General features: G+C 49.7%; 6 protein-coding genes across 6 annotated transcripts; 5 read left to right on the forward strand and 1 right to left on the reverse strand.

Annotated features, from left to right (window-relative positions):
• Positions 1-225: 225 nt before the first annotated feature.
• Positions 226-2,261, forward strand: VC83_01857 (uncharacterized protein). Its single transcript, XM_024465529.1, has one exon. The coding sequence runs from the start codon at positions 576-578 to the stop codon at positions 1,854-1,856; it is 1,281 nt and encodes a 426-aa protein (XP_024326702.1). The 5' UTR covers positions 226-575; the 3' UTR covers positions 1,857-2,261.
• Positions 2,262-9,978: 7,717 nt separating this feature from the next.
• On the forward strand, positions 9,979-11,274 carry VC83_01858 (uncharacterized protein). The gene is made up of 2 exons (XM_024465530.1): positions 9,979-10,200; positions 10,260-11,274. Exons 1-2 carry the CDS (start codon positions 10,187-10,189, stop codon positions 11,143-11,145), a joined length of 900 nt encoding a protein of 299 aa, XP_024326699.1. The 5' UTR covers positions 9,979-10,186; the 3' UTR covers positions 11,146-11,274.
• A 595-nt stretch (positions 11,275-11,869) lies between these two features.
• Positions 11,870-12,623, forward strand: CDC4_1 (SCF ubiquitin ligase complex subunit cdc4). The gene is made up of 2 exons (XM_024465531.1): positions 11,870-12,333; positions 12,410-12,623. Exons 1-2 carry the CDS (start codon positions 12,045-12,047, stop codon positions 12,436-12,438), a joined length of 318 nt encoding a protein of 105 aa, XP_024326698.1. The 5' UTR covers positions 11,870-12,044; the 3' UTR covers positions 12,439-12,623.
• VC83_01860 (uncharacterized protein) lies at positions 12,624-13,624 on the reverse strand (the record flags this gene model as incomplete). Its single annotated transcript, XM_024465532.1, has 2 exons — positions 12,624-13,358; positions 13,540-13,624. 2 exons carry the CDS (start codon positions 13,622-13,624, stop codon positions 12,727-12,729), a joined length of 717 nt encoding a protein of 238 aa, XP_024326955.1. The 3' UTR covers positions 12,624-12,726.
• On the forward strand, positions 13,139-15,962 carry VC83_01861 (uncharacterized protein). Its single transcript, XM_024465533.1, has 2 exons — positions 13,139-14,468; positions 14,519-15,962. Exons 1-2 carry the CDS (start codon positions 13,749-13,751, stop codon positions 15,902-15,904), a joined length of 2,106 nt encoding a protein of 701 aa, XP_024326956.1. The 5' UTR covers positions 13,139-13,748; the 3' UTR covers positions 15,905-15,962.
• A 139-nt stretch (positions 15,963-16,101) lies between these two features.
• On the forward strand, positions 16,102-18,335 carry ADA2 (Transcriptional adapter ada2). Its single transcript, XM_024465534.1, has 3 exons — positions 16,102-16,113; positions 16,159-16,563; positions 16,621-18,335. Exons 2-3 carry the CDS (start codon positions 16,471-16,473, stop codon positions 18,103-18,105), a joined length of 1,578 nt encoding a protein of 525 aa, XP_024326957.1. The 5' UTR covers positions 16,102-16,113; positions 16,159-16,470; the 3' UTR covers positions 18,106-18,335.
• Positions 18,336-18,454: the final 119 nt, after the last annotated feature.

The raw sequence follows: 18,454 nt of genomic DNA on the forward strand, positions 1-18,454 counted from the left end.
AATGCCGTGCTCACAGAGTCGTCGGCAGCTTCTTTTATATCAGCATGCTGAACACTGGATTGGTGGAACGTTGCAGTTGATTGTGATCTGTAACAAATTTGGCCTTATCGTGTATTACGCGATAAGGACATGGTAATCTAGCCCAATACGGCTAGTATATGCGGAGCCGCGATGTCATCGAGCAGGCCGCGTGGACGAGACCCTTCGTCGGCGCTTCCTCAAACCACAACCACGATCGTGCGAGTAAACACAAACTCATAACTGTACTGCTTTCCGCCAGGCTCTATAGCATACTGCGGGAAGATGGGTGCTCTATTATCTATCCCGCTGTTGGCGGTGCCCAGCATCGGCACTGTAAGTCGCAGCCTCCCGTGCGATGCCTCATCCTCTTGCTAACACCAGCACAGGTCCTAGGCTTCGCAGCTTCGTGTTGCGGCGCGGCGACTTGCTCAGCGATATGTAGCATGTGCGGTAAATGTGGCAACAGGTATGTGAATCTGAGATGTGAGGGGCTCTCATTAGGCAACTAACTATTGCTGAGTGTCGCCACACGTATCGCCTATGCTCTGATTCTTATGGTTAACTCGATCTTTGCCTGGATTATGCTCACGCCGTGGGCGATAAACAAACTACAACATTTGACACCCGATTATATGACGATCAGCTGCCCGGAGGGCGCCTGCTATGGATGGGTTGCTGTCCACCGCATCAACTTTGCGCTTGGGATTCTTCACTTGATGCTCGCATTACTCCTCCTTGGTGTCAGGTCTTCGAAGGACCAGCGAGCTGGTATTCAGAATGGATTCTGGGGCCCCAAGATCATTGCATGGCTTGCTCTGATTGTCCTGTCATTCCTCATCCCTGATGGGTTCTTCATGGTCTGGGGAAACTACATTGCATTTGCAGGCGCGATGCTATTCCTCCTACTCGGCCTCATCCTCTTGGTTGACCTGGCGCATACATGGGCAGAATACTGTCTATCTCAAATCGAGGAGCACGATTCGAAGGCATGGAGGGGTATTCTCATCGGATCCACTCTTGGCATGTATGCGATCTCGATCACAATGACCGTTGTGCAATACGTCTTCTTCGCTGGTGGGGGATGCTCTATGAACAAGGCCGCAATCACAATCAACCTGATTCTCCTGTTTGTTGTGTCGGCGATTTCGGTTCACCCTGGCATCCAAGACTACAATCCAAAGGCCGGACTTGCGCAATCAGCCATGGTTGCTATCTATTGCACCTACCTCACCATGTCCGCAGTTTCTATGGAGCCTGACGACAAGCACTGCAACCCCCTTGTCAGAGGGGGACAGGCGACTAGAACTACCACAGTTGTCATTGGTGCTATTGTTACCATGCTTACTGTTGCGTACACAACCACCCGCGCCGCAACTCAAGGCATGGCACTCGGTGGCTCAACCCAAAGCATTAGACTCCCAGATGACGAGCACGGACTTATCACCACGCAACCTGACAGCCGCCGTGAAATGCGCGCTGCTGCTCTCCGCCAAGCTGTGGCTGAAGGCAGTCTCCCCGCCGATGCACTCCTAGACGACGACAGCGACGACGAGAGTGACACTGGGCGCACGGGCAAGGATGATGAGCGCGGCGCGACTCAGTACAACTACTCCCTCTTTCACATCATTTTCTTCCTCGCAACGGCCTGGGTCGCGACGTTGCTTACTATGAATTTTGAGGAGGACTCGTCAGAGGATGGCCTCGACTTCGTGCCGGTGGGGAGGACGTACTGGGCTAGCTGGGTGAAGATTGTGAGTGCGTGGGTGTGCTATGGTATCTACACGTGGACTCTGGTAGCGCCAGTGGTTCTTCCTGATCGTTTTGAATTCTCGTGAGAAGCTGGTGGGTAGGCGTTGGCGTGCTGCGCGCTGTACATAGTAGTTTTTCATACCGCATTGGTTTATGTAGATACAATCGCGAGTGGAGCCTTAATAGCAGTCTTGAGGACTATAATCTGAAAGGAAATCTTTTGCCTAGTAATAAGCAATACCTTCCTCCAATTTCTAGTGCCTTGCAGTGTGTCTATAAACATCGCCTTTTTAATATCGGATGCCCCCTTTAAAAGGGATCAAGTCGGTTGTTGCTATATTCTTGGTGCGCTCTAAGTTCAAGAAGACAACGCTGCCAGCATCTATTCCCACCAGTGTTCGGCGGATCGTATCCGGATCTGATCCTGAGCCCTCACGGGTAATATCATGATCCGTGTGAGGTCTGACAGATAGATACGGGTTATATCCGGATCTTCAGGATAATGAGGCTTAAAATATAAAAATAGAATAGATAAAATAACTTATATAACTACTCTTCCCCCTCGTCATTAGCGTCCGCGGCTTCACTTTCTTCAACCTCTAGTATATGACCCCAATCTTGTAAACAGAGTAAATATTGAAGTGTCTCAGGAGAGAGCCTGTAGCCAAGCTCAGAGACAGGCTGCACTTCAAATCCAAAAGCAGATGATAGAGGATTATGAACATGTCACCCAGCTTTACAATACTATCCTACAGAAGAGTCAAGACAAGAAGGCGACATATGATGGCAATATCAGCCAGCTTCAAGAGATTATCCAAGCTCATGAGAAGACAATGGCAGGACAAGCTGCTGTTGTGAAATACCTCGAAAACGAGAAATCAAAAGGCAGCACCACTTGCAATGGATGTAAGGCTGCCTGTCCCTCAGTGACGGAAAGGATCTGAGTCGGGCAGGTTATGGTCACATGATGGGTCCGACTCGGCTAACCTGCCTTCACTCTCACCATGTGACTGTAACTTGTCCGACTCAGGTACCTTCCGTCACTGAGGGAGAGGGACCCCGTTGGGCCAATCCCCTTAAGTACCCGAAACGGGTCCGACTCGGCTAACCTGCCTTAACTTTCGGGTACTTAAGGAGATTGACCCAACGGGGGTTCCTCTCTTCATCTTTTTTGTATCCTTCGTAGTAGACCTATAGGATAGCATCCGTTTAGCCTCCGATGCGCACTCTCATATGCTATTACTGTGAGCTGGGTGCCCTGTGTCCTTACAATGGAGGATCCTACCAGAAGTCAACTAAGATCCCAGATCCTCCTATCCTTACTCATGAGATTGAACCAGCTTTTGAAGACTGGGTTGTGAAGATCCGACTAAAGCTAGAAGCCAACACTTATCACTTCCCAAATGGCAAGATGCAGATGAGTTACCTACAAAGCAGACTAGGAGGACTCGCAGTTCGCCATGTGAACCCAAGGCTTCGCATTACCTTACCAAACATGCTTCAGTCAGCAGAAGAAATCCTCCAACTCCTCAAGAAAAGTGTTTAGTGACCCTAATGTTACGACGGAACAAGAAGGCTGGCCAACTACAGGACAGGAAGGAGGGAGGTCGCATGAGACCGGCCCTGGTACCTGGAGGGGCAGCGGGGAATAGTAGTTCCGAAAGTATCACGTGATGGACTCGCAGGATGATGAGAAGAGTCCTAAGAGTCCAGGACTCCGAGGACTCGAGTGAGTTCCCAGGAGTCCACTAGGCACGTGATGGACTCGCAGGATGATGAGAAGAGTCCTAAGAGTCCAGGACTCCGAGGACTCGAGTGAGTTCCCAGGAGTCCACTAGGCACGTGATGGACTCGCAGGATGATGAGAAGAGTCCTAAGAGTCCAGGACTCCGAGGACTCGAGTGAGTTCCCAAGAGTCCACTAGGCACGACGCCACTATATAAGTAGATAGTATTTCCTTAGATAGGAGCTTCGTGCTCAACTCAATACAGTATTTGTTATATACTAGTAACGTGTTACTTGAAGCCTTTGTGTCTGATCCCCTGCCTCCTCTGATAAGTAAACCTTTACGCAAGAGAACCTCTGTGTCTTCTATCGTTTAGAAGTCAGCGTTACACCTAATAGAAGACACACCGATTAAACTGAGTACCGCAAGCTATACCAGGGCAAGAATACCTTCGCAACATTCTGGGCTGAATTTCAGAGACTCACAGCAGAGCTGGATTACTCAGAGAAGACCTTGCTCGATGACCTCCAATTCAAGATCAACCAAGGCATGCAGAAAGTCTTAGTTGCCGAAGTAGGAGCTACTACCCTTAGGGCGCCAGTTGGGTATTATGAATTAAACTCAATCTAGAGAAGAAAGGAAAGAGAAGAGGAGCACTCGAGCAGTGGCTCGATCTATATACAGCTATTGTGGAGTGAATTCTCTTTAGCGAGACCAGTTCTGAGAATTCACTCCACAACTGAAAACTTCGCTCCAACCCCGGAAAGCTCCCCACACCCCTGAACCCCCACTCGAGCTGCAAGGCGCACTTGATATCGTAACACCTACATCAGTTTCAAAAGAAATGCATGCTTGTCAATCAGAATCTCCAGAGGATCCTCAAAATGGAGAAGAGGATGAAGCCGCAGACTTTCATTACCCAGAAGCCAAGTGGCCAGAACCCACATATTCCAACCGTTAATGAAGCAATCGTACCACAACAGAAGAAGCTTTACCGCCCCCCTCACCAGATGTAAGGACATAGGGCACCCAGCTCATAGTAATAGCATATGAGAGTGCGAGTCAGAGACTAAACGGATGCTACCCTATAGGTCTACTACGAAGGATACAAAAAAGATGATGAGGAACCCCGTTGGGTCAATCCCCTTAAGTACCCGAAACGGTTCCGACTCAGCTAACCTGCCCTAACTCTCCCCACGTGCCCGTAACCTGCCCGACTTCGATCCTTTCCATCACTGAGGGTGGAGGCATCCTTACACCAGGATCCTGAGAAGGTGTCACTTATGAAGCTAGGCAACTGCTTCCACTGCCATGAAAGTGTAACGCTGACTTTTAAACGATAGAAGACACAGAGGTTTCTTGCGTAAGGTTGACGACAGAGGAGGCAGGGGATTAAACACAAAGGCTTCCAAGTAACACATTACAGTATTGGAAAGAATACTATATTGAGTTGAGCACGAAGCTCCTATCTAAGGAAATACTATCTACTTATATAGTGACATCGTGCCAAAGGGATATCAAGGATATTTTGGATAACAAATATCCATGATATCCTCTGCTATTCATGTGGGGTTGTGGCTGTAAGTGCTAGCCTTGTGACTCATAGGTGTAGGATATCGAGGATATTTTGGATAACAAATATCCATGATATCCTCTGCTATCCATCATGTGGTGTAAGTGCTAGCCTTGTGACTCACAGGTCATGTTACTGGAGCCTAGCCTCGCTAGCCCTGTAACCATGACGTCTTTACCGTAACTGTAACAGAAAGCGGACACCGCACTCGTGACTGTCCTCAGAAGCAAAAGGGCAGACTTGAGATCTCTTTCTCTAAGGAACCCACTCAGTACAATTCAGGAAAAGAATAGCCTCTAGCAAAGACATCGCTAGGCGATCAACAGCAAGAATTGCCTAATCTGCTTTTACATTATCCCATTTTGATTATGACACTCCGTTCTTAGCTACTTGCAGAATAGGAAGAAATCAAATTGTCATGCAAGCCTTAATGGATAGTGGTGCAACAGGTGGAAGCTTTGTGAATGCTGATGACACAAAACGGATCTGCGAGATTGAAAACATCTATCCTATCCAGTTACTGAAACCAAAGAACATTGAAGGATTTAATGGAGCTACTGTCCCTCTGGTTACACATGCTATATACCCTCGACTACAAATTGGAGACCATGTTGAAAGCCTATGCGCTCTATTCATTACCACTCTTGGGAAACATTCTATCATTCTTGGGAAAGCTTGGATGAAGCAAGATGGAGTCACACTTCATATGACCAAGTCATATTTACAGAAGGCCACTGCCAACACCCAATGCTACCAAACGCTTCAAAACAGCAGGAGGCAGCTTTATCTAACACTTGCACTGTTGCGATGATTGGAGCTGCACCATTCAATATGCTAAGTGTCATACTGACATTCGTTGCACTCAGTTTGCTATCAAACTCAAGAGCAAACTTAGAAATCTCCTCCTCAAACCTACAAGTCACTATACATATTTTGGCTTGTCACACCAACAACAAGAGCAATACTACTCAATGATTGCTACAACCCTCTATGATTCATTACACGTCATTGCTCCTTAGTTACTGGGCCGATATGACCACATAGCATATCTCTACAACCCTCTATGATTCATTACATGACATCACTCCTTAGTTACTGAGCTAATACTACACATGACATATCTCTATCAACTAGAGGCCTAGGAACATAAACGATAGCTCCAAAAGCTTCTACGACCATCTATGATTCATTACACGTCATCGCTCCTTAGTTACCCACAAGATTGGTTAAGTTATGACATAATTTGTCTATAGGGGTACTCTGACCTTGGACCTCCTTTCACTTCCTATAGGCTAGGAACCTAGGAGATGGTTCTATGGGATTCTCTTATGTTGACTACAGTTACCAAGCCTGGTTAGTCATGGAAAGTCTTGGAAAATGAGAGAACTACACTCCTTTAGCATAAATAGGATTGCCCTTTCCTTAAGAAAGGGCAAGCAGACAATACAGTAAATCAACTATCACATACTTCTACATCTTTTCCAAGCTTCCAAGCATTGATCTTGTTACTCCTTGTTTCTGAAAAGTCAGTGAGGTGCTAACCTCTGACTTATCCCTGAGTTCTCAGACTAAACATTTGTTACAACTTGTCTAAACCACTCCACTACATCATACACCTGATTGCTGCATTGTGGAATAGTCTAAGCTACAACCCTTTGGCTCTGTTTCCTCAGACAGTGTGTTGTCTTAGTAAAATCACCCCTTCCTTGGGTGGCTAGATTCTCACATCTGGTGCACCCACCATTACACTAAGGAAGCAGCAAGGGGCAGAAGTCTTTGCAGTATCTTTTAAAGACATACTAGAAGAACAAGCAAAAGAGGAGGTAAAGGAGATCGACCCAAAATCAATCCTCCCACTAGAGTTCCACGAATACCTTGACGTATTCTCAAAGCAGGCTGCAGATGAACTCCCACCTCACCGATATGCAGACCACCACATCATCTTAGAACAACATTCGAAATTAGGGCACGCACCTCTCTACAATATGTCAAAAGAGAAGCTTGATCTTGTTAAGAAATATATTGAAGATAACTTATCAAAAGGATTCATTGAAGCTAGCAGGGCTCCCTTTACCTCTCCTGTTCTTTCCGTACGCAAACCAAGATTCTGCGTAGATTACCACAACTTAAATGCCATTACAAGGAAAGACTCATACCCACTCCCTCTTATTGATGAGACACTTGCACAAATCATAGGGGCAAAATATCTTACAAAAATCGACATTCGTCATGCATTTAATCGCATCCGCATGCAAACTGAAGAAGATGAAGATCTTGCTACCTTTAAGACGAGATTTGGATCATACAAGTATAAGGTCCTCCCTTTTGGTCTCACAAATGGCCCTGCAACATTCCAGCGATATATGAACGAAACCCTTATAGAATACATAAACCAATTCGTTACAGCATATATGGATGATCTTCTCTCTATAGTGCAAGCCGCACTGAGCATACTCAGCATGTCCAATTGGTTTTGCAGGACCTCCGAGAAGCTGGGTGTAACACTGACTTCTAAACGATAGAAGACACAGAGGTTTCTTGCTTAAGGTTGACTTGACAGAGGAGGCAGGGGATTAGACACAAAGGCTTTCCAAGTAACATGTTACAGTATTGTAAAGAATACTATATTGAGTTGAGCACGAAGCTCCTATCTAAGGAAATACTATCTACTTATATAGTGGCATCGTGCCAAAGGGATATCCGTGGATAACATGGATAACATAATATCCATGATATCCAATGTTATCCATCACATGACATTCCGTGGATTGCCATGGATAACATGGATAACATAATATCCATGATATCCAATGTTATCCATTTCATGAGGTTGCAGCCGTAAGCGCTAGCCATAGCAGTAGCACTTAGCCGTAACACTGGGCTACAAGCAGAAGCTACAGTGCAGTTACTACTCCGACATGTATGGAAACACCATGGCCTTCCAAATTCGATTATATCAGATAGAGGTCCCCAGTTCATTGCAGCAGTATGGAAAGTGCTATGTACGGTATGGAGAATTACAGCAAAACTATCAACAGCCTGTTTTTGTGGCTTAGTTTGCTTTGTACAACCCCCTACTTTCTCGCAAATCAGCTTTTAATTGTAGGTTGAAGCATGGAGAAATACAGGCCCGCTAGGGAAGCTACATAATATTGTGGTGTATATTCAACGATCTCCTCAACGGCAGGCAACATTTGAGAAGTATAGTGATGGCAAAAGGCTTCCTCGGGATAACAAGACTTGATGGAACTCATGGTACTTGATGCTCCATAATGCTCTTGATGACAATATGAAGAAAGCCATCATTGGATACTGTCATAAAGAGTATTATGACCTATGCCAAGACGAATTAACTCCAAGCGATTGGATAGTACTATCACACATCCACGACTTCCTTCAGTTCTTTTATGAAGCGACGTTAGCTACGGAAGGCCGAGAAGCTACAATAGAACGGGTATTATTATCTATGGAATTCCTTCTTGAGCAATTAGAGAAAGGAAAATGACAATTCCAAGATGATATAATACTTAGCCCATGCTTTAACTCAGCTTGGAAGGTAATAAACAAGTATTATGCTTTAACTGAGCGGTATGTAATAGTATTATCCATAGTACTATCAATAGTACTATAGTACTAACACTTTATAGTTCATCTGCATATATCGCTGCTGGAATACTCATTCCAAGTCAAAAATGGAAGTACTGTGAAGAGAATTGGCCTACTGACTGGATAGCGCCAGCAAAGAATGCTGTTCAATTATTATGGGACAAGCATTACAAGCCAACGATTGAGCCAGTAATTGTACCTGCAATTCAACCTCTGAATAAGAAGAACTCATTTGAAGAGTGGGCTACACAAAAACGCTGTCAACTACCTATTCAAGATGAATATTTGAAGTATTGCCAAGCTCCAATTACCCCTGAATGTGATGCTCGGGGTTGGTGGATGGAAGGGGCTCAGCGGATAACATATCCAAACCTCCAAAAGATGGCTCTTGATATCTTATCAATACCTGCAATGAGTGCTGAGCCTGAATGTTTATTCTCAGGAGCGAAGATTACAATTACAGATTGAAGAAATCGTTTAGGGGTTGACACTATTGAGCATTTAGAATGTTTAAAGTCATGGCTAAATCTTTCAATCCATTCTTGGATTGATGATGATGAGTAGTACTATAAGTAGTACTATTACTATTTCACTTATAAGTTGTAATTGTTACATTGAATAGTACTATAGTACTATAAACTTCTTCTACGTAACAATCTCTAATCCTCTTCTACCTCCTCTACACTCTGACGAGCACGAGGAGCTGACCTTGGAGGAATGATGAACAAATCATCATCCCCATTAGGAAGGATAGGAGCCAAGAGGTCAGGATCCCCAACTCGAGACTCTCTCTCATAACCACGAAGGGCTATGATCTACACGTAATCTATTATTCCTAGTTGCATTTGTAGCAAAATTAAGAGACAGCTAAGCCTTGTCCTTCTTCAACTAGGTCGTAGTTGTGTAGCAAGTCCATAAGAAGGTGTCATCTTCTAATAGAGTGCAGCCTCATCCATATTATATATATTGCGCATGATCCATAAAATCCATGAACAGAGAGATATCCAGGACCAGATAGAAAACCTTGCTTTTGCCTTGGACGCAAAGATGATCTTTGCAAACTTACGGAAGAATATTAGGCATTGATCGGGAGTCCAGTTCTTTCCATATAGTCCCAAATTGTCCCACCACACTGTCCATACTTGACCTGAACCCCCTTAGTATATAGAGGATATACTATACATAAGTAGGTGTTTGAAAACGCGGACATATGGAGGAGAGTTAGCGTTCAGTCTTCGTAATCATAACTGACGGGTCTACTCTCACGAGATACCTAGGCTAAGGGATTCCTCTGACTCACAATTCCCTAATAAGTCTACCAGCTGTATCATTGTTACCTTAATATATATCCTATCAAATTGGGAGTTTTAATTGCGGCACTGTTCACCTTGTACTCAGCGAGTTTGCTTTTGAGAAATGTTTCCAATCGCGGCGCTTACGGACCTATCAGGTGTCCATCAATCCGCGCTTCCTTTTCGTCATAGCCGAAGTTACACAAGAAACGACCAACGATGGCTACATTCGCGTGCGCAACCCCCAGCCCTTCCCCCATCCCAGTCCACAGTATTAACACCCCGCTCCCAGTAAATCCTCCTTCTCGGCCTCCTCCTATGCCTCCTTTCGTCCAACCTACTCCCAGACCTTCTACAACACCCTCCTTCGCTACCACCATGGCCCAACCACCACCCTGCTCGAGCTCGGCACCGGCCACGGCCTGATCGCGCGCCGCCTCTCCCCAACATTCAGGCACATCGTCGCCACCGACCCCTCCCCCTCCATGATCGCGCAGGCACGCTCCTCCATCGTCGACCGCCCCGAGTTCAGCAACATCGATTTCCGCCAGGCGTCGGCCGAGAGCCTCGACGATATACCGAGCGGGAGCGTCGATGCTGTGATCGCGGGGCAGGCGGCGCATTGGTTTAACTTTGCGAAGGTGTGGCTGGAGCTGAGTCGCCTGGTGCGTAAGGAGGGGACGGTGGCGTTCTGGGGGTACAAGGATCATATCTTTGTGGAGCATCCGAGGGCGACGGCGATTCTGGATAAGTACTGTTATGCGATGGAGGAGGGGATGATGGGGCCGTATTGGGAGCAGCCGGGGAGGAATAAGTTGAGGGATTTGTATAGGGAGATTGTGCCGCCGATGGAGGGGTGGGAGGCGGTGGAGAGGAGGGAGTATGAGCCTGCTACTACGGGGAAACAGAAGGGGAAGGGGGAGGTGGTGATGGCCAAGCGGATGACTCTGAGGGAGGTGGAGGGGTATACGAGGACGTTCAGTGCGTTTGTCAATTGGGCGGAGGCGAATCCGGATAGGAAGGCGAGGCAGGATGGGGGGGAGGGAGATGTGGTGGATGACTTGTTTGATGCCATGGTGGCGGCGGAGCCGAAATGGAAAGAGGCCGGCGATAACTGGAGGGATGTCGAGGTTGAGATGGAGTGGGGAAGTATAATGCTGATGGCGAGGAAGAAGTGAGACTGAGGGTGACACGGAGGGGTAGGGCGGGGAGGAAGAGGAGGATGTATAAATGTAGAATCGACAACTCTCCAATCTGACCAGTATATACCAGATATAGAAGAATATAGTCAAGCTCGATAATTGTTACTATAGACAATCAATAAAGAGTGAACTTTTATGCAAGCACTTTGAAGTTGCATATATATCCATCACCCATTCCGCGCACCATCGATCGCTACGTTGCCGTGCCAGCAAGCCTGCCGCCCCCTACCCGTTGAACACAGACGGCATAAACACAACCTCTCACCGCACAAAAGGCACGGACCCGACGATCATAAACCTCGAATCTCCAAAATAACCTCCTGTCTAAAACCATCATCTCTGCAATTCTACGCTCGCGATACCCTCAAATCCCCAAAAGCACACATACAAAACCTCGGGATGGTGAGTCTCCCCGCAACCCGCACACCCTGGTCCCGTTCCCATGCCCGGAAGGAGAACCGCTATTTTGCCTCCCGCAACCAGTACAAACCAGCTGTGGGACGTCAGGTCACCGACCACAACGTCAACAACAACAACGCCTTCCACCACATCATCTCTACCTGTCCGAAAAACTAAATAGACCCCGCACCGACCGAATCACAAAGATACGAGTGTTCAAGATGGCAGCTAACAATTTTTACGACGCCCAGGCCTCAACGAACTACAAGGAGGCATTTGCCCTCTTCGACAAGCGCGGTAACCAGCGCGTACAGCTCGAGTCGCTAGGCGATCTGCTGCGCGCGTGCGGACAGAACCCGACGTTGTCGGAGATCAGGGATTTGGAAAAGAATGTTGGGTCGGATTGTAGGTCTTCCCCGCCATGACCCAATACCTCAGGGGGTGCAGGCAACAGACATCCGGAGAGACAGGCAGAAATGCGTAGATCCGGGAGGTGCGGAGAGACGAAGCTAACGGGGAGCAACTATACAGTCGACTTCGAGACTTTCTCCAAGATCCTCAACCGCCCAGGCGGATTCCGCGACCCTGGCGAGCCGGAGGAGTACTGCCGAGGCTTCCAGGTCTTCGACAAGGACATGACGGGATTTATCGGCGTTGGACAGCTTCGCTACATCCTGACCAACTTGGGGGAGAAGATGAGCGATGAGGAGGTTGATGAGCTGCTCAAGGCTGTGGATACGAACAATGGGGAGGTCAACTACACTGGTATGTTTGACACCACTCATTTGGGAGAGCGGAGGAAGCGGTATGCAAGTGCAAATGCTTACAGTTTTATGCGTAGATCTCGTGAGGACAGTATTGGCGAACTAGATGGGCGTATGATGGGGATCGGGGGAGTTGCATGAGGTTACGGGATGCATGACGATTAGCCGGGCTTTGCGGTCGTTCACTTTGTACAATGGACCGGACGGACGGACGGAGGAGGGAAGGCGTTTCGATAGTTTTTGCCTTCTTGCGGCTCGCATCGTAGAGCAATCGATTGACTAGAACAAATCTGTGCTCCTGTAATCCGCTCGATATGTGAATCCCAAATCCATGGTTTTTAACGCCCGCAATGCTCGTAATACAGTAACACCGACTAATGGAAATCCCAACTGCTTATTCCCACACTGTAACACCTAGCTGTGCACTTTCTAGCACAGCGCCTTGTTCGCTGATTTTCTTCCCAGATGCCATGTGCTCGGTGCTCTGCACCCAGCCTGGGAGTATATACAACACCCTCGGAACCCCCCCGTCCTCCCGGGGCACACTGCTCTCCCCCTGCACCTCTCCACCCCCAGCCGTCGTCGGAGCCTCAAAATGCGACGGGTCGAGCTCATACCCCACCACAACGCGGCAGCGCCCACATCGCCAGAGGATGCGCTTCTCGAAGCCGTCTTCGCGGCGGATAGTCGTGGTGCGGCGGTCGGGCGTCATGGAGAGGAGCGTTGTGTGGGGGGTTAGGGAGGAGGGGGGGTGGGCGTCGGAGTGTAGGGGGAGGATGGTGGAGTGGTCGAGAGAGGTGGCGCGGCGGGGGAGGGAGGGGAGGGGGGTTGTTGTCGCGAGGAGGAGGGAGGTGCAGGCGCAGTGGTAGGTGTGGATTTGAGGGGCAGCCATGGTGGTGATTATGTCTGATGGCGTGAGATTGGTGTGGAGGAGACTGCCGTAAAATGAGGCGGTTGTATGGAAGAGAGGCGGCTGTGAGTTGTACGTGAAGATGAAGTTGGCTACAATATGAACAAAAGGCAAGGCTGAGATGTGTAAGTGCAAGGCTGGAGTCGCAGCCTCGCGTGTCATCAAGGACATCTAGCCGGCTGCATTGGAACTGACGATTTCGTAACCATTCCACAGCATCTCTATCCACCACTGATCCCTAAACCACCTCAGCAGCCTCGTCCCACAACTCGGCTAGCCACATAACAACACACATACATCCCCAATCCTCCAAAGTGGCACCATCATCGCCGTTCCGCCTGTTCGTTCTCGCCCTCGTCATCTTCGCAGGCACACTCTTCATTCTGGCTCCTTCTTTCCGTCTCGGGCCTCGCCTGTCGTCCATATATAGCCACCTCCGACCAGCCGCAACAGCAGCTAATTCGAGGCCTTCTTGGACTGCAACCGCTCCGATAACTACTTCCACCATGGCGCCGGCTCAGTACCGTACGCCGCCACAGGCGCCACCGCTGTTCACAGCCACGACGGTCTCGCTAGTCGCTGATGCGAAGAAGCTATGCGCCAACTCCAAGAGCGTCATGGACAATATCGTCAACTCCGTTAAGCCGGAGGATGCCGCGTTCCAGAGCGTCATTCTGCCCATGGCCGTCGATGAGAACGAGGGCTCCCTCGAGGCCCGCATCGTCGGCTTCTACCAGGCTGTGTCGACCGACAAGGCGCTGCGTGATGCGAGTACCGAGGCTGAGAAGATAATGGATGAGTTTGCGATCGAGGCGAGCATGCGTGAGGACGTGTATAAGCTGGTCGAGGCGGCGTTCCAGAAGGGCGCGAAGCTCGACCCGGAGAGTCAGCGGTTGTTGGAGAAGGAGCGGAAGAGTTATATTCGCAATGGGCTGGGGTTGCCGGCTGGGCCGAAGAGAGATAGGTTCAAGGAGATTAAGTTGAGATTGAGTCAGATCAGCACTGATTTCCAGAAGAACTTGAATGAGGAGGATGGAGGTATTTGGGTTACGAGGGAGGAGATGAAGGGCGTCCCTGAGGATGTGCTGGGTGGGTTGGAGAAGGGGGCCGGGGAAAATGAGGGGAAGTTGAGGCTGACCTTCAAGTACCCTGATCTGTTCCCAACGCTCAAGTTTGCGCTCAGTGCCGAGTTGAGGCAGAAGCTGTTCATTGAGAATGAGAACAAGGTTTGTCTTCTTCCCTGAAAGATTGATTCTGTGCTAATATACGAAAATAGTGCAACGTCAACATCCCGCTCTTTAAGGAGGCCATTGTCCTTCGCGACGAGGCTGCGAGACTTTTGGGTTACGCCGATCACGCTACCTTCAGGATCGAAGACAAGATGGCCAAGACCCCCAAGACTGTCCTCGATTTCCTGGGCGACTTGAGGACTCAACTGGCCCCAGGTGGCATCAAGGAGACAGAGCACCTTAAGGAGTTGAAGGTCGCCGACCTGAAGAGCCGTGGCCTAGAGAACACCTATGACGGGAACTACTACCTCTGGGACCACCGCTTCTACGACCGCCTGATGGTGGAGCAGGAGTACACCATCGACGAGCAGACGATCGCCGAATACTTCCCTCTCGAGTCCACGGTTAACAGCATGCTCAACATCTTCGAGTCCCTCTTCGGTCTCGTCTTCGTCGAGATTGAAGGTGAGGCCCGCGACGCCCTCTCCCCCACCGGCAAGCGCGATGACATCGTTTGGCACGAAGACGTCAAGCTCTTCAGCGTCTGGGATGATGCTGGCGAAGGCGGTGCCTTTTCAGGCTACCTCTACCTGGACCTGCACCCCCGCCCTGGCAAGTACGGCCACGCCGCCAACTTCAACCTCCAGAGCGGTTTCGTGGCCGCAAACGGCACCCGCCGCTACCCCGCCACGGCGCTCGTATGCAACTTCTCCAAGCCGACGGTCGATAAGCCATCGCTCCTCAAGCACGACGAGGTCGTCACGCTCTTCCACGAGCTCGGCCATGGAATCCACGATCTCGTCGGCCGCACGCAGTACTCGCGCTTCCACGGAACTAGCGTGGTGCGCGACTTCGTCGAGGCACCCAGCCAGATGCTGGAGAACTGGTGCTGGGCTCCTGCCCAGCTGAAGGGGCTAAGCAAGCACTACGTCTCCGGGGAGGCGATCCCGGATGATCTCATTGAGAAGCTGATCGGGACCAAGCACGTCAACGATGCTCTGTTCAACCTTCGCCAGCTTCACTTCGGTACCTTCGACATGGCGATCCACACGCCCAAGACTCACGAGGAGGCCATCGGCCTTGAAGTCTCTGAGCTGTACAACACGCTTCGCATGCAGATCTCGGGTATGAAGGGACCAGAGGCGCTAGGCCAGGGTAACGCTTGGGGCAACGGCCCCGCGACGTTCGGACATCTGATCGGTGGATACGATGCCGGATACTACGGGTACCTGTCATCGCAGGTGTACTCGGCGGATATGTTCCACAGCGTGTTCGCGAAGGACCCAATGAGCGCTGTGGAGGGAAGACGGTATAGGCATATGGTGCTTGAGAAAGGTGGTAGCCAGGATGAGATGGTGACTCTGGAGGCGTTTTTGGGACGGAAGCCGAGCACCGAGGCGTTTTACCGCGAGTTGGGGATTGTGGGGAACTGATAGATAGAGATTAGATAGTATTGGAATAGGAATATCTCTAGAGCCTATTGAAAGCAAACCATCTTGCATAAATCATGCTCTTTTTCTCTAGTAAACGGAAGTGATCCTTAAGTGAATACAATCCATCACGTCAGGTGAATCCATATGATAATTTAATAAGTCTGCCAGGTCTATACCCAGCACCCCTTCTCCTGTCCATTTCAACCATGGTATGTATCGTTCGTGAGAATCTGAACGTGTATTGACGCCGTCAGCAAGGTGATATACTGGAACTCGGCATAACAATTATCCGACAGCCGCAATAAGCGGGGTGGCGGCTGTCAGCCTTCCGGAAGGCACTCCACTTCATTCGTTCGCGACTAACGCTTTAAACAGACCTCAAAGGTCCCAACGGCACTTTATTGACCAAACCACCAACATCGCCCTCTCGACCTCCACGATCTCCGATCCATTAATCCTCAACCTACGCATATTAGAACATCCTGCCCGGTTACGCTGCCCCGCCGCCTTGTCACCGGATTTGGCGCATCAAGCGCGTCGACGCATGACCGGAGCCATAAGTCTCGATGGGTGTCATCCGCAAGAAGACTGCCGCGCGTGGGGGTGAGGGAGGCGTGAAATACGTCTGCGACGTCTGTTCGGCGGATATTACATCTACGGTATGTGAAACTTGGCGCTGCGAATGGCCTCTGGGTTTGGTTACTGACAAGCTCTAGGTGCGCATCCGCTGCGCGCACGGCGTTTGCAACGAGTACGATGTTTGTGTGCAATGTTTTTCCAATGGCGAGTCGAACCGCGATCATAATCCGGCCACCCACCCGTACCGCGTTATTGAGCAGAATTCGGTCCCAATTTACGATAGCAGTTGGGGAGCAGATGAGGAGTTGCTGCTCCTTGAAGGCGCGGAGATCTACGGCCTGGGGTCCTGGGCTGATATAGCCGATCACATTGGCGGATATCGAGATAAAGATGAGGTGCGAGATCATTACGTAAAGACGTATATCGAGAGCCCTTCGTTTCCCTTGCCGAAACGACAAGCACCGGAGGAAATCGATTTATCAGACGAAGGAACACGGGCACGGTTCCAGCAGCAGAAGAAACAGCGAATTGAGAAGCGGAAGGAAGATGCGAAGAATGCTGTGCCTGCTCTGCCAAAGAAAAAGCCTACGGCTAGTGTTCCGTCATGTCACGAAATCCAAGGCTACATGCCTGGTCGGTTGGAGTTCGAGACGGAGTGGGCGAACGAAGCGGAAGAGGCAGTACAACACATGCAATTCGAACCAGGCGATGGAATCAACCCCCGCACTGGCGAGATGGAGCCCGAAATGGAGCTCAAGATGACAGTGATGGACATCTACAACAACCGACTCACGGCGCGTGCGGACCGAAAGAAGGTAATCTTCGAACACAACATATTGGAATACCGCAAGAACGCAGCCGCAGACAAGAAGCGCACCAAGGAGGAGCGTGAACTCCTCAACAAGGCCAAGCCATTCGCGCGCATGATGAACCATGACGACTTCGATGACCTCAACAAGGGCCTTATTGAGGAATTAAACCTGCGCCAGGCAGTGCACCAACTCCAGGACTGGCGACATAATCGTGTTGGCGACTTGCGCAGCGGTGAGAAATACGAGAGCGATAAGACGTTGCGCGCGCAGAAGACACAGCCAATGGGATCTCTGGACCGCGAACGCTTTGCGTCGCAGCGCGCGAAGGCTGCACCAGCTATGGAGGTGCCTTCCGGTGCTGCGGCGTTGGTGGCGCCTGAACTACCTCTGAGGCTTCTCCAGAGTGGTCCCAATGGGGTGGCGAATGGCGTGAGCAGCGCAGTGGATACACCAACCGACTCCCCGCTCCCGAACGGCGTCAATGGCCATACAAATGGCATCTCTACTCCCCTCTCGGCCCGGCAGAAAACAATCATCCAGCCGGTACCTGGGATACAACCACTGAATATCAACCATGAGAACGCGCCAGATATCCACCTCCTGACGAAAGAGGAGATTGAGCTCTGCCGCACGCTACGACTGCAGCCGAAGCCGTATCTTGCTGTCAAGGAGGCGATTCTCAAGGAGGCAGTGAAGACGAATGGACAGATGAAGAAGAAGCAGGCGAGGGAGATTTGTCGACTTGAGAGTCAGCGTGGCGGGAGGATTTTTGAGTTCTTCGTGACGAGTGGGTGGATTGCTAAGGCGTAGATTTTGTGGGTGTGTGGGTGACTGGGGTGTATTGGTTTTTGGCGTTTTTATGGGTCGTGGAGGGGGCCAGGGTGAAAGCGGATTCTTTGGGAATACCAGCTGTGGTGTTTGGCGTGGCGTTTTTAGGGATATGGGAAATGATGTCCGTGGAGGACGGGGTGGCATAGGGTGGTTTTGGGGGGGTTGTATCTCTGTTTGGTAGTGAACTACTCCTAGGATATCAAAGTAGGAATGCAGAGTTGTACTACTTGTGTGGCCTAAAGTATGTGAAAGGGCTGTGAGAATGGATGACGGGAAATGTAGCTATGCATCCCTCTCTTCTATTCTGTTTTAATGAGGTGAGCTCATG

The sequence above is a fragment of the Pseudogymnoascus destructans genome, assembly GCF_001641265.1.
Source record: "Pseudogymnoascus destructans isolate 20631-21 unplaced genomic scaffold scaffold_4, whole genome shotgun sequence".
NCBI lineage: Eukaryota > Fungi > Ascomycota > Leotiomycetes > Thelebolales > Thelebolaceae > Pseudogymnoascus > Pseudogymnoascus destructans.